This window comes from Lipotes vexillifer, unplaced genomic scaffold (genome assembly GCF_000442215.2).
Source record: "Lipotes vexillifer unplaced genomic scaffold, Lipotes_vexillifer_v1.1 scaffold1353, whole genome shotgun sequence".
In the NCBI taxonomy this organism is placed as follows: Eukaryota; Metazoa; Chordata; class Mammalia; order Artiodactyla; family Lipotidae; genus Lipotes; species Lipotes vexillifer.
In genome coordinates, this window is record NW_006787905.1 from 88,314 (window position 1) to 104,695 (window position 16,382).

A 16,382-nucleotide genomic window follows, 5' to 3' on the forward strand; every position below is an offset into this window, starting at 1 on the left:
GTGGGTTGGAGGGGGTGTAGAATTTTGTTATTTTTTAAAGTATTTATTTATTTATGCCCTGCCGGGCCTTGCAACATGCGAGCTCTTTTTAGTTGCAGCATGCAAACTCTTAGTCTCGGCATGCATGTGGGATCTAGTTGCCCGACCGGGGATTGAACCCGGGCCCCCTGCATTGGGAGCACAGAACCACCAGGGAAGTCCCTGGGGGGTGTATAGAATTAAGCTCCACCTCTTGGAAGAGAGAGTATCTTTGTATATTATATATTATTTGGAATTCTTTGTAAGGAAGTTTGTCACTTCTCCTTCATTTATTTATATAACTATGGACTCAGAGTTAATAAATATACTCATGTATATTTATTTTATAGTTGGAGTTACAGTCCAGTGCTACATTATTTATTTTGTTGCCCAGATTGTTCCAGCTCCAGAGGGAGCTCTTTCAGGTGGCTCCTGTATCCCTGTAACCTGCCCCTATCCTTTTGTGTTTTGACCACTTCCTTACTTTCTGGTACAACAAGATGTTCCAGGCTTTTCTTATATTTTCCATGCCCCAGCCCTAGAATCAGCCATTTCTCCAAGAAGCCCTTGTTCTTTTTATTGCAGAGTAGTATTTAGAAACTACTGAGCACTAGGTATGTTCATTGCTAGCGGGGTATCATTACTTCTAGGCCATCTTAGCAGATAGAGCTAGATAGTATATGTATACATACTAACCTTTGTATACAGACATATCTATAATTGTTTCTGTGTTTCGTTTATATTGATGTCTCTGGCTTTAATCCAGTACCACAGGGTTTATTTTAGAATTCCTTCTTTGCTTGTTTTCCTGTAATATCCTTCTTTGATAACAAAAAACCTTGCTCCCACCATCCATTTACTTATTTGTTCAACCCAGTATACCTGTACCCTTACTGTACATATATTGTAACCTATATGCCCACAAGAAACAAATTTACCAGTTCTAATATTGTACTGTTTTTAACAATTCTATTTTAGTGGACAAATCATAGGTGCTTGTTTACATTTATTATGATGTGATTTGACCCATGATGCTAGCTTTTAGATATATTATGCAAATGTTTTTAATATTCTTACCATAATCTGAGATGTCTTTGTATGTCAGCATGATTGATTAAGATTATGGACTTGGGCTCAAAGTAAAATATTTTCCTTTTATTCTATACTTCTCATAGTCTAAACTTAAGAAATAAAAGGTTATGTTCTCTCTTCAGTAATTTATTACACATTTCTACAAAAGGAAATGTATACTTATTATTAATAAGGTTTGTACTTATTATTAAAGGTTTTATCATATGTAAAAAAGACAAGTTGAATGAAATAATATTTACAGTACCTTCTAGCTCCAAAGTTCTGTCTCAGGTGCTTTTTAAAAATTACTTTAAGGCAAGACATTCTAAAATTGGCTTCTCCATTGGCTTACTAAGCCCTGACTGTGTAGGCTTGGCACTTGGTTTTACTTTCTTGGCTACTTTTCTAGGACACCATTCTTGTTTCATATGTCTGTCAGTAAAGATACTAAAATGGGACTGAATTAACTATAGGTTTCGTTCCCTGGGCACTTGGCTTCCCAAATTCCTGTTGGGAAGAAACAAGTATGGGTTTAAAAAGCTATACTAAGAGCTGGAAGTTCTTGGTCATCATCATGGCCAACTTCTAACTTGAAGTCTGATCTTAGGCCCATCAATTCTACCTCCAGACCTCAGATCCTTCATCTAGAAAGTGAAGCAGTTCCGTTAGATGACCCCTAAGATTCCTTACAGCTGTGATTTTATCATCAGCAATAGTGAAATATCTGGCTGGCAGTTTTAATCTTAGTAATTAAGGTGTTCTGACAAGAATTGGAAATGGTCAACCTCTGAAATAAGCTTATTGGGCTCATCTTCATCCTTTTTATTGTTTGATTAAAAGAAACCCACACACACTATGTGTGGGATGAACACGTTCCGAAATGTGAGGTCTATAGGTAGTACCTGGAGGGCTCAGAGAGTACCATGTAGAAGGCATGGTGTACTGTTCATAATGACCCATCACGATAGTAACTTTGGAGGATCAGAACTGGAATTTTAATTATTGGTGTTTATAAATCAGTGACTTCTTAAGTGACATTCCTTTTACAGCTACTATGTAGAATCTGTGAACAGTACAGAAAAATAGCCAAGGTGAAGAGAGTGTGGTGGCTTTAAGTATGATAAGGCCCAGTGAGTTGTATTAAAGAAGCTTTAGTTCTCAAAGCCAGGGGGAAAAATGTCATTAGTCTCGTACTACTAACAGCCTTCAGAACAGTCTGTCCTTTCTCATAAGCATTTAGTTTCCTGAGCTAAGAGAACAAAGACTATTACCTATAGCTGAGTATGCTAAACATACCATGTACTTACAAAAGGATTCTGGAAAACAGATGGGTGGAAGACAAAAGTAGGAATTAATGTACTGTAAGACAAGGCATATCCACCTGGAAGAAATGAATAGTAGAGTGAAGGAATGTTGCCTTTGGTTAGAAAGCCTAGAATAAGAGAGCACAGAATGAGTCTCCCTCAGGCTGCCTGCCATTGAATTGTTTTTTAAGGCCCATATCACACTGGTTTATGAGATTGAGCAAGTCTTCAATAAAAGTCATCTGACCCACCATTACTGGCACTGTTACAGATTTCTAAGTGAAATGGTACTCTGCCTGTCTTTGTTTACAGTGTTAAATCAGCAGGTTGAACTTTCTTTTTTTTTCTAATAAATTTTTTTATTTTTATTTTTATTTTTATTTATTTTTGGCTGCGTTGGGTCTTTGTTGCTGTGCGCGGGCTTTCTCTCGTTGTGGCGAGCGGGGGCTCCTCTTTGTTGCGGTGCGCGGGCTTCTCACTGCGGTGGCTCCTCTTGTTGTGGAGCGTGGGCTCTAGGTGCGTGGGCTTCAGTAGTTGTGGCTCGCAGGCTCTAGAGTGCAGGCTCAGTAGTTGTGGCACACAGGGTTAGTTCCTCCATGGCGGGTAGTATCTTCCTGGACCAGGGCTTGAACCTGTGTCCCCTGCTTTGGCAGGTGGATTCTTAACCACTGTGCCACCAGGGAAGCCCAGGTTGAACTTTTATGATACTAGTTTACGTAAAGATTCACATTTGCTTTAATGGTAAGTGTGTCTGGGATGTATGCCCATTCCTGTGATCCATACTAGTGTTGCTAGTGGCTTTCTTCCTTTTCACAGGAGGTAAGAAGAGTTGCTCATTATAGAAGTGAACAGTAGATGTCACTGCATCTCTCCTTACTAAGGTTTTGGCTCATAGCTGTTTGGATACAACCAAGTTCTTAATACAGCTTTCAAATCACTAACCTTAAATCGAGTATTTATGGCTATCTGACACCTAAGATCCCCTTCCTCAGCTGTAGAACCCAGATTGAAAATTGAGAACAAGCACAGCCCAAGAGAGTTTTCCTTAGTTTCCTTCAATTTCCTTTTTAGTGTATTTGTTCTAGGCTTATATATTATACAGTAGTCCCCCAGTTATCTGTGGGGCATATGCTCCGAGGCCCCTAGTATGGATGTTGAAACCACAGACAGTACTGAACTCTATATATACTGTGTTTTTTCCTATACATACCTACCTATGATAAAGCCTAATTTACAAATTAGGCTCAGTAAGAGATTAACAACAATAACTAATAATTCAGTTGAACAGTTATAACAATATACTGTAATCAAAGTTATGTGAATGTGGTCTCTCTCTCTCAAATATCTTAATGTCCAAATTTAATGCCTTTTCCATCTTAACTAAGCACTTATCACTCACTGTGGCTCTCACTTTTGCAGTACCCGATTGTGATTGTCGATCTGATAACTTAGATGGCTACTAAGTGACTAACGAGCAGGTAGCGTATATAGCGTGGATACGATGGACAAAGGGATGATTCACATCCAGATAGGATGGAGCAGGACAGTGAGAGATTTCATCACACTACTCAGAACAGTGCGCAATGTAAAACTTATGAATTGTTTACTTCTGGCACTTTCCATTTAATATTTTTGGACCACCATTGACATGGGTAACTGAAACCATGAAAAGTGAATCATGGGTAAAGGAGACTACTGTATTTCCATGTAGCTAACTGATGAAGTTTTATCTGCCTTTTCCTGTCAACCTTATACCACTTATTTAGGAGCCTGAACAATTTTTCATATTTGTTTTCAACAAAGTTCACACTTAAAAGCTTCTTGGCCTTTCTATAGCTTGCTTTTTGAAAACCTTCCATCAGGAAAGTAGATGCCACTGTTCTCTGAACTGAGGTGCTGAACATCAAATTGAAGTGCCGCTTACTTTATTCATTTCTTTTTGAACCCATGGCTTTGACAGTTGAGGAAATAAAGAACTGAATCATGACCAAAAGTCCGACGGTGCATCCTTTAAAACAAATCTCTTATGGTTTCAATGTAGGTGGTAGGGTTTCCCTGTCTGACAGAAAGGCAAAGTTGGTATTAAATTGGATTATTTTATCAATAGAAAGTCTCAGGCACACTAAATTTTGGTATCTTTTGAACACATAGATGGTGAAAATAGCCAGGGTGATATCTGTTCTAATATGTCAGGATTAGTGCTGGCTTACAACTGTGTCCTGGTGTAATTAATAACTCCCTCTTTTACTCTCAGTTGTCCTCGTTTGGGCAGGTCACTCTAAATTGCCCCAAAGTGTGTGGGGGGGTGTTGGTAAGTTGCAGTTTTAGTAATTATAAGCATTTTTTTGACTCAAGAGTTATGCCTGCCCTGAGTTTTCTGAGTTAACCATGTACAAAATAAAGCAAAAACCGCAAAGAGCTTGTAATTCTGGAAAAATAGCTTTTGGGTTCCTATATATTGATCATTGTTCCCTGGAGTAATGATTTCCAAAATATGGTTATGCATCAAAATCAACTAATAACCTTTTTACAGATAGTTTCATGGGTCTCACCGCAGACGTCTGCTGAATTTGTACCAGAGTATGAATTTGACGTTACCAAAAATGTAGAACTGCATGCAATGCAAATGTACTGGATAACTTTGTCAGTAAGCTTCTAAAGTAGCATGTAGAGGAACATTCCTTCTTATGGTTTGGGTGGTGTTTGGGGTTCTCTGTGGTGGCTGCTTTGAGCCTTGAGGGTATGCCTGGCATTGATATGAATTGCCTTTTTGTTTCAGATGTCATCTGGGTCATTCTCAGTGTGGAGGTGGGTGGACTTTTAGGAGTAACGCAGCAGCTGTCATCTTTTGAAACGGAGTTCAACACACAGCCACATCGCAAGGTAGAAGGAAACTTCAACCCGTTTGCCTCTCCCCAAAAGAACCGACAATCAGATGAAAACAACTTAAAAGACCCTGGGGGTTCCGAGTTCGACTCGATCAGCAAAAACACATGGGCTCCTCCTCCTGACCAAACCGAGCAAGATGAGAATAGACTCTCACAGAACTCTGTAAATCTGTCCCCCAGCAGTCACGCAAACAACTTATCAGTAGTGACTTACAGTAAGGTAGGTGCCCTCGGAGAAGAGGAGAAGGGGTAGGTGGTGGGCCTTGGGATTTGTGATACTCCTTCATGGCAAACCTAGAAGCCTAGAATGTTCTTTAAGACTGCTTAGCTCTCCTGCCAATGCAACAGCACAAAAACCTACCCCTTCTCCCCTCCCCCCTCCCCCATCTCCATGTCCTGTGGATGTTACTTCATCCACATTTATAATTTACTGCTGTCTCTCTGCTCTGGTTTGGGTGCTGAAAGAACAGAGTTCTTTACCTTTAGCATTTAAAAAAAAAAAAAAAAAGAAAGAAAGTCAAAATATCACCAGCCATTCTTCCAGTGTAAATGTATATACCAAGTGTAGAGCAACAGCACACCTTTGGAATTTGTTCCTACTGTGTTTTTTGGTTTTGGGTGGGGTGTTTTTCCTGAGGAAATAGACAAGCTCAATTATTTATCCTAATGTTGTATCCTATCCAAATGTTTTTGGGCTTCCACTTTATTTACCTAGTTTGCATGTCTTCTTGTTGATGTCTTTCCAGTCTCTTATGGCCCATCTACCTCCTCACCTACAACCCAGAGTGGCCCAAGTGATATTTTGACTTTTCATGTGTGAGGAATAAGTGAGAGAATTGTTTGTTGAGTTAATCATGATTTTAAATATTCTGATTGTTCTAAGACAGTCTTCTAGGTGTTTGATTTCTTGATCTGTTTCGCTATGCTTGATGATTAAACAGCACCTTCCATACTCCGCCGAGTTGACTATGGTTCCTGGTTGTTGGTTTTGGTAGGTTGAATAAAGCCCTGATGGTAAGTGCTAACTGTTGTAGGTGATTTGTGTGGCAGGGCCTGTGAACATTCCTGTTCGTTCTTCTCTGATTAATAATGTGGTGTATTAGGCCCAGCCTCCCACCTATATAATCGTATAACTGTTAAGTCTTTCCTTGCTTCGTGTTGGCATTCACCCTCAAATTTTTAAAAATAATGTTTATTTGAGGGACAACTCGCTCTGTTGTAAGAATGGCATTTTTCTGACCAGTGCTTTATATGTGATCTAGATCCAGAGGCAAATTAAGAAAAGAAACTTGGTGATGTGAAGTTTCTTTCTCCACAGGGACCAGTAAGAGGGACTTCATTCAACAGTAGTGCAACAGGGTTGATTTATTGGTTGGATGGTCATTATAAAGGATTGTGTGGAATCATGTTAATCATACAGGATATAAGAGAAGTAAATTGGCAAGGCAATAAATGGCTTATATTTGAGGAAAGACTTCACATCTTAACACTCTAACAAAAGATTTTCCACTAAGTTCCTATTGCTCCAGATTTCTCGTCCTTAAATTTAACCCTCCAGGGTATGACTGTTCTGGGTGGTATAGGCCCTAGGCTAAGCATGCCCTGTTAGAAGTAGAACTTTAGGGCGGTTGAGTGTAATGGGAAGATGAGAGTTGGAGGAGGCAAAACCAGTTGCTCCAGTGCTTTCTGTAATGGAAGCCCCTTCATCCAACTGTGAACTCCCTGGCTTAGCTATCACTGTAGTCTTAGGAGAGGGCTGGTGTTCCTTGCCAGTTTTCCTGAGTTGTGAGCCTGTTAGTTGTTTTTCACTCCTTTAAGGCTTTAGGGACTGATGCCTTTTAAGTCTGTCATTGCCCTGGCCCAGGGTGGGGTGGGGGTTGTCTGAATGGATTACCTACCAGCCTTAATTGAGGTCCTGCCATGCTGCTCTTTTTTGGAAGGGCTGGGCTATGGTGAGGCTATTGAGATACTTCTTGAGGTTGATGAACTCATGGTATGTTATGTAATTTTTTTCATGAACTCTGTAGAATCATTCAGAAATAGCATTTTCAAGAACCACAGAGAAAAGGTTCTCATTGGAGACGATATACAAGACTGTTGCCTATAATGCATTGAGAATGTGGCACTTGGACCCCAAAGAGAAATCAGAGCCTCCTTTTCTTCTTAAGTTAAGCAGTCCTCTTAAAGCAAGTCCTCTGAAAGCATTTCTGGCTAAAGTTGAGTCAGCTCCACCTCTTAGGGCTCCTTAGAAATGGGGTAGGGTATAGACAGTTATCAGTAAGTATTTATTAACACATTTCTGCACTGATGTACAGAGCAGTGTAGATTATTGAGTAAGGAAACTTGAAGCATAAAAGAAGTTATCCCTCCCAACCAGCAGCTCACAGTACAGTAGGGGAGATGAAACACGCATACAATTCAGTCAAGGTGAAGTATGAATTTGGTCAGTAGAGCACAGCACAGTCAAAATGTATAATTTGTGTGCATGGCTGGGGGTTAGAGTTACGGAAGGCAGAGATGAAGTAGAGGTGGAGTTGATGGAAAGGGCTTTTCAAAGAATGGACAGATTTGGAAAGACAGGAAGGATGATGGTAGGAGAACACTTGAAGTGCTGAGAGCAGAATACTGAGTAAGGGATCTGTGGTCAGGAGATACGGGTGACGGACAGTGGGAGGTACATTCAGTTGGTTGCATTGTGCTCCTTTGGATAAAGTAATTTGATGAAAAAATTTGGGTGAAATAATTACAAATGGCTTCGAAAAGAATTGGAGCTATACTTAAATGAATACCTTAAGGCAGAGATAATTCATGATTCTAAGCATTTGTGTTTGGCTTGAGAATATAGATTTATTTATTTTTAAAGGCAAGAATACTTGAGGTTCTGAAGGGCTACAAGTGGTAACATCAGGTATATACTAAAGTTATTTTTTAACCGTTCCTATGTGCCAGGTAAGTGCCAAGTACTTTACATGTATCGTCTTCATATTTTGGTAAGAAAATAAAAGCTCCAAGGGGCCAAGTAACTTACCTCAGTATCACACAGCTAGCAAGAGGCAGAGCTGGGATTCACATCCAGGCACCACATTACTAAAGGTATTAGTAGGTGAACCTGGGCTTTCCTTAGATCTTCCTGTTGGGGTGGAGGCTGTGTTGAGCAAAAGCATTAACTGAGTTGATGAGCAGTGTCATCAAGGTGTGAAAGAAGCAGAGTTGAAATAAGATAAGTGGCTCTAATGTAAACTGAGGATTGCCTGTGGCATCGTTTTTTTTGAAGAGTTCCCCTGTTTGTTGAGTCTTTAAAGTAGTGATTTCTTTTTCTGGTTGATAAAAATAAAAACTTTTAAAACTCTCAGGGTGTACCAGCCATGTGGGCTTAATAATAAATAGCCCTTTTTATTTATGAGTGAGTGGAAAGGATGAGAGCCCCCTAGAGCGCTAGAGTTGGTGCAAGTGTGTTCAGTTCACACCAGGTGCCATCTTTATTGGATGGGTTGGAGGAGTACCTGATGCCCTGGTATCAGGGATCACTGAGTTGGCAATAGATTTGATTTACTCTAAAGAAATTCCCTGCCTGCCCTGAAGGCTGGGAAAGAACATGACGCTCTTGGAAGCCCATGACCACAGTTTTAGTAGGCAGATACAGTTTCCTGCTGCCTCCATAGTTACAGTTTAACTTGCTAAGGTTGGTAGGATGAAATGAAAAGATTGCTTCATGCATCTTATGTGAGGGTTGGGTGAATGTCAACATAATGGCCCATCTGTCAGTGCCAGGAACTGGACACCCCTGGAGCCCTTCCCCAGCTACCCTTGAATAACCCATAAGCTCTCCGGACCCAGTGCTCTGTGCCACAGGCAGGGGTGGTGGGGGGAGAATGGGGGAGCCTGGGTGGGAACGCCTGTCCTAGCTCCATCCCACAACATCCAGAGGGCCTGGGCCTTCCCTGTGTGAGAGCTGTCAGAGGGAGTCAGAAGGTGAGCAAGTATATGTTGACCTGCTCCAAGGATTCATAAATCTGACTCCATGCTTTTGTTAAAGATTGGCTGGCCTCATTGTCAGCTCAGTTGTGGCTGACCTGTCCCAGGTGAACAATCAGACCAAGTATTGGTGAAGGTTAGGTGCTGTTTTAATGAACGCTTTTTATGTGATTAGCCCAAGAGCCTCTGAGGACAAACAGTCACAGTAGGGTAGGTGTTCACTCTGTGGACTCAAGGCTAGTCTTGCCATGAATTCTAACTGTGACTCATCTCTGGAGGCTGGGACAGCTTCTGTTTGGACAGTGGTACAGTAGCAAAAAACAATCTGTAGAGGTGTGGAAGGAGAAAATAAGTCGTATTGAAATTAGGTACTTCTTTTTCTTACTCGCCAGTAATTTTCACAATTTCTCAATGTTTTCTAAGAAGGCCTTACAGAGGAATAAGACACCAACCAAATGGTCTTACTCAGGACGGCTGGGAATAAGAGTGTGACACCAGGGTGTTCTTCAGGACAACTCAAATGCTTTGCTTCCTTTCTCTAAAGAGTAATGATTTACACTGGGGGAGCTGAAAAGAATCCCAAATTCATTTATTTTGTTACTTGGACTATGCGTCTTATTTTGTGTTTGCTCTTATTTAAAAAAAAAAAATGTTTGGAGCTGGTGTTTGTCATACACTCCTCCTTTAAACTGATTACAGCCTGAGCCACTGTTATTACTTCCGCCAAGTGCTGGTTCAGAAGGAGAAACGTGTTATTATCTTTGGGAGAGGTTCCTCATGCTTGTCAAGCGTCAGCCCCTGCCGAGTGCCATCTGCCCTGCCTGCCCACGTTTGCACCTGCTTCTCCTCCTCTCTCTCTCTGACAGTCACCCTTTAGTGTGTTTTGGATCTGGAGCTAGAGAAGTTAGTCTGCTTTTATTATATCAGAAATCAACTCTCTTCTAACCTGCTGCTGTTTGTGTTGACTAAGGCATGGAAGAGTTAATTTCTCTCTGTTTAGGTTTAGAAATGTAGTAGAGGTTACAGGGAGAGGCTTGGAAAAGGCAAATATTTTGCTATATGGACCTGAGGATGTAATGGCTTGTGGATCTTATTATCCACTTTGAAGTAGCCAATCGGTTTAACATAATAATAAGGGATGAGTTTAATAAGGATGGGCCCAACATCTGCTCAGTTCAGAGCGCACTGAATTTGACCCAAAAGCAGGTGGTTGGTGTCCTTAGCTGAGCTAATGGCAATAGAGGGCAGTATAACCTTCCCACTGCCATGAAACCTGAGTCTTCGTTCTCAGGTGCAGACCCCTTCCCTGAAAGGTTTCAAGATGGCTCAAAGAGAAGCTGGAAGGAAAACTCGTGTCACTTGATATTCTATCCAACTTGTGTTCTCCTCTGGCAAGGGACAGGTAGCAAATGCACATTACTCCCAGGTGGGGGCCACGGGAGTGCAGTAATCAGAGCTGTAAAGCTACCGTTCATTAAACACTTACTATGTGCCAGGCACTGTGCTGAGGATTTTTTTAATTTAATTTTTATTGTTAAAATGATCAATGTACATAATTTAAGGAGTCAGGTAGATCTACAAAGTTTATTACAAAAAATGCTTGTCACCTCCCTGCCTCCCAGCCCCCAGTATTTGTTCCCCAGAGGCAGAGGCAGCAGTTTGACATGCATTACTTCATTTAGTCCACACAACAGGACCATGATACAGGCACTGTCATTATCCCTATTTACAACTGTTGAGACTTGAGGTTCACAGGTTCCATGACCTGCCCAAGGTCATGCAGCTAGAAAGTGGTAAAATGACGATATGAACAAAACCAGTTGTTTTTGACTCCTGAGCCTGCTCTCTTACGATCCACTACATTGCTTCCTAGTTACAAATAGTGTTCAGGTACATATTTTTATCAGCTGAACTGACAGCTGTGGGCTAGGGAGAGCATGCTTGCTTTCTGTAGTACACTGCTACATTTCAAATGAGGATCAAGCCAATTATTGGCCAGCTATTATGTGACTTCTCTACTGCTAAACTCCTTCTCTCCACAAGCTGTCATCTATGGAAGCTACAGAAATCAGCCTTTCTCTCCAGCCTCTATGAAGGGAAAAGATTCCCTAGAACCTCCATGGTCACTTGGGTTTAGATTTTTAGTGACATTGAAATTTCCATTAACTCACTTTTGTGACAGCAGCACCTATACCTCTTGAAGTCACCTGTCTATTCCTGATTGTGGCCAAAAGATACAGTCTCTGTTTCCATTTTTCTGTAATGAATTTAACATCTCCCTTTGAACATACTTAGTGTTGTAAAACTAGAACATACTTAGGGGCGATCTAACTCCCTTTAAAGCCAGATTTAGTTTCTGCAAAGGCCATCTGGAGAAAGAATATTTTACAGTCAGTACAAGTCCTGAGGTGGAAGTTCACCTGGTTTGTTCAAGACCAGAGTGGGTAGGAACAGGGTAGAGGGAAATGAAGTCAGGGGATGAAAACCAGATCATGGAAGGATTTGTGGGCCTTTGTGAAGCTTTGGGCTTTTGCACTGAGGGACAGAGGGAACCACTGAAGGATTTTGAGCAGAGGGGTTATGTGGTCTGACTTCATTCCAGAGAGTAAAAGGATCACTCTCTGGCTCTCTTGTGGAGAGTACAGGGCAAGGATAGAAGCAGGGGACCAGTAGGGAAGTTAGTGCAATCATCTACGTAAAGAGAATGGGTGCTTTGGACCAGATTGGTAGCAGCAGAGGTAGAAGAGGTCTGTGTCTGGATCTGGTTTGTTAGCTAGAACTAACAGGATTTGCTAATGGGTTGGAAGCGGGGTGTAAGAGGGAATAAATGATGACACCAAGGTTTTTGACCTGAGCAAATAAAAGGGTAAAATTGCCATCCACAGAGAGAAGAAAGGCTATGGTAGAGGTGGGGAGAGATCAGGAATTCATTTTGGGTACATTGGCATCCAGATGGAGGTATCAAGTAGGCTGTTGTATATCCAGATTGGACATAGAGTTTAGGAGAGAGGGTTTGGGTGGAGATTAAAAATTTGGGAGTCATTTCATGTGGATGGTATCTAATGCTATGAGCCTGGCTGCAATCCACAAAGTGATGAGTCTATGTAAAGCAGGGTTTTCTCAGCCCACAGAGTAAGCCTATTGACATTTTAGGCCAGATGAGTCTTCTTTTGCTTCAGAGGGCAGTGGGGTATGGATCTTATGCATTGTAAGATGTTCAGCAGCATCTCTGGCCTTTACCCACTGGATGCCAGTAGTACCTCCCTAGCCCCAAGTGTAAGAGCCAAAAACATCTCCAGACATTGCCAAATGCCCCCTGGGGCAGGAACAAAACTTCCCTACTTGGAAACCACTGGTATAGATGGAGAAGAGGTCCAAGGACTGAGCTTAATGCTATCTGTCTAACATGTAAAAGTGCTGTTACTCAAAGCACCTCTACTGCATTTATTCTTATTCTTAATTCACGACACTCTTGTGACTTTTGTAGTTAGTTATACTCTTCATTTGACAAAACAATAAGGAAGTTGTAAGTGACTTGCTCACATTCACACAGCAAATTGGGGGTGGGCCATGGGCTGGAGTCTAGTGTTCGTCTACACCACACTATGCTGAGGCTTGCTGGCAGAAGCAAAGTTTGTTTGCTGTTCTCTGAAGGTAGTTTATACACTTAGTGTCGGGTTGTAGAGACCTTCTTGTTCAACTTCCGGAGCTACAAAAGAATTTGTGACCAAGAAGGAAGCAGTGCCCAGCAACTGAGGAACCTGCCCCTGTTCGCTGGCAAATTAGCACATTCTGTACAGAAGGGGTTTGCCAGGAGACTCTGGTTTAATGATATTAAGATGTCTCTCTTTTGAAAACCCTGAGGAACCAGCAAAGTCCTCCCAGCCTTGTTGGTGTTTGCATTGGCATGGGTCATGTGTGCATTTTAAAAATAAATCAAGCAAACACTGTGAGCCTTAGAAAATGTCTTTTGTTGTTTGTAACATTACTGTCTGACTGAGAATAAAAAGTATCTCCAGGAACTCTGTCTTGTGTACCTCAACAGCTTCAAAGTGGAACGTTCAGCTCCGTCTTCTTTGCTTAAGGACTCTGAGCATTGTTATAGGCTGAGCTGATGCTGGGCAGTCTTGTAGCTGAAACAGAGCTAGTGTTCCCAAGATAGCATATTTTACTTCAGTTGTAAGGACATATTCTTTTCCCTGTACTCTGAATTTAGCATTTTAATTTCTGATGAAAATTCTCAAAGTGGGACTGGTGAAATTCAAGCAGATAAGTATAATTCGAAAGTATGAGATTACATAGCCTTATCCACCAGAGGGCAGACAGCAGAAGCAAGAAGAACTACAGTCCTGCAGCCTGTGGAACAAAAAACACATTAACAGGAAGATAGACAAGATAAAAAGGCAGAAGCCTATGTACCAGATGAAGGAACAAGATAAAACCCCAGAAAAACAACTAAATGAAGTGGAGATAGGCAACCTTCCAGAAAAAGAATTCAGAATCATGATAGTGAAGATGATCCAGAACCTCGGAAAAACAATGGAGGCAAAGAACGAGAAGATGCAAGAAATGTTTAACAAAGACCTAGAAGAATTAAAGAACAAAGAGAGATGAACAATACAGTAACTGAAATGAAAACTACACTACAAGGAATCAATAGCAGAATAACTGAGGCAGAACGGATAACTGACCTGGAAGACAGAATGGTGGAATTCACTGCTGCAGAACAGATTAAAGAAAAAAGAATGAAAAGAAATGAAGACGGGGCTTCCCTGGTGGTGCAGTGGTTGAGAGTCCGCCTGCCGATGCAGGGGACACAGGTTCGTGGCCTGGGCCGGGAAGATCCCACATGCCATGGAGTGGCTGGGCCCATGAGCCATGGCCGCTGAGCCTGTGTGTCTGGAGCCTGTGCTCCGCAACGGGAGAGGCCACAACAGTGAGAGGCCCGTGTAACGCAAAAAAAAAAAGAAATGAAGACAGACTAAGAGACCTCTGGATCAACACTAAATGCAACAACATTCACACTATAGGGGTCCCAGAGGAGAAGAGAGAGAGAGAGGATGCAAGAAAATATTTGAAGAGATTATAGTCAAAAACTTCCCTAACGTGGGAAAGAAAATAGCCACCTAAGTCCAGGAAACTCACCTAGTCCCATACAGGATAAACCCAAGGAGAAACACTCTGAGACACATAGTAATCAAATTGGCAAAATTAAAGACAAAGAAAAATTATTGAAAGCAGTAAGGGAAAAACAACAAATAACATACAAGGGAACTCCCATAAGGTTACCAGCTGATTTCTCAGTAGAAACTCTACAAGCCAGAAGGGAGTGGCATGATATACTTAAAGTGATGAAAGGGAGGAAGCTACAACTAATTTTACTCTACCCGACAAGGATCTCATTCAGATTCGATGGAGAAATCAAAAGCTTTACAGAGAAGCAAATGCTAAGAGAATTCAGCCTACAACAAATGCTAAAGGAACTTCTCTAAGTGGGAAACACAAGAGAAGAAAAGGAACTACAAAAACAAACCCAAAACAATTAAGAAAATGGTCATAGGAACATACATATCGATAATTACCTTAAACGTGAACGGATTAAATGCTCCAACCAAAAGACACAGGCTTGCTGAATGGATACAAAAACAAGACCCATATATATGTTGTCTACAAGAGACCCACTTCAGACCTAGGGACACGTACAGACTGAAAGTGAGGGGATGGAAAAAGATATTCCATGCAAATGGCAATCAAAAGAAAGCTGGAGTAGCAATACTCATATCAGGTAAAATAGACTTTAAAATAAAGAATGTTACAAGAGACAAGGAAGGACACTGCATAATGATCATGGGATCAATCCAAGAAGATATAACAATTATAAATATATATGCACCCAACAGAGGAGCACCTCAGTACATAAGGCAACTGCTAACAGGGATAAAAGAGGAAATCCACAGTAACACAGTAGTAGTGGGGAACTTCTAACACCTCACTTAACACCAATGGACAGATCATCCAAAATGAAAATAAATAAGGAAACACAAGCTTTAAATGACAAAATAGACCAGATACATTTAATTGATATTTATAGGACATTCCATCCAAAAACAGCAGATTACACTTTCTTCTCAGGTGTGCATGGAACATTCTCCAGGATAGATCACATCTTGGGTCACAGATCAAGCCTCAGTAAATTTAAGAAAATTGAAATTATATCAAGCATCTTTTCTGACCACAACGCTATGAGATTAGAAATCAATTACAGGGAAAAAACTTTAAAAACACAACCACATGGAGGCTAAACAATACATTACTAAATAACCAAGAGATCATTGAAGAAATCAAAGGGGAAATCAAAAAATACCTAGAGACAAATGACAATGAAAACATGACAATCCAAAACCTATGGGATGCAGCAAAAGCAGTTCTAAGAGGGAAGTTTATAGCTATACAAGCCTACCTCAAGAAACAAGAAAAATCTCAAATAAATAATCTAACCTTACACCTAAAGAAACTAGAGAAAGAAGAACAAACAAAACTCAAAGTTAGCAGAAGGAAAGAAATCATAAAAATCAGAGGACAAATAACTGAAATAGAAACAAAGAAAACAATAGCAAAGATCAATAAAACTAAAAGCTGGTTCTTTGAGAAGATAAACAAAATTGATAAACCATTAGCCAGACTCATCAAGAAAAAGAGGGAGGGCTTCCCTGTTGGTGCAGTGGTTGAGAGTTCGCCTGCTGATGCTAGGGGACACGGGTTCGTGCCCCGGTCTGGGAAGATACCACATGCCACGGAGCGGCTGCGCCCGTGAGCCATGGCTGCTGAGCCTGCACGTCTGGAGCCTGTGCTCCCCAACGGGAGAGGCCACAACAGTGAGAGGCCCACATACCGCAAAAAAAAAAAAAAAAGAAAAAGAGGGAGAGGACTCAAATCAATAAAATTAGAAATGAAAACAGAGAAGTTACAACAGACACCGCAGAAATACAAAGCATCCTAAGAGACTACTACAAGAAACTCTATGGCAATAAAGTGGACAACCTGGAAGAAATGGACGGATTCTTAGAAAGATATAACCTTCCAAGACTGAACCAGGAAGAAATAGAAAATATGAACAGACCAGTCA

General features: G+C 41.1%; 1 protein-coding gene across 1 annotated transcript in view; it reads left to right on the top strand.

Moving 5' to 3' along the window:
- Window positions 1-16,382, top strand: part of ILRUN (inflammation and lipid regulator with UBA-like and NBR1-like domains) — a gene marked incomplete at its 5' end in the record, with an annotated part of 111,501 nt that overhangs the window by 53,267 nt on the left and 41,852 nt on the right. The window contains 1 exon segment of the mRNA XM_007472358.1: window positions 5,173-5,501. Coding sequence (XP_007472420.1) covers window positions 5,173-5,501 — 329 coding nt within the window.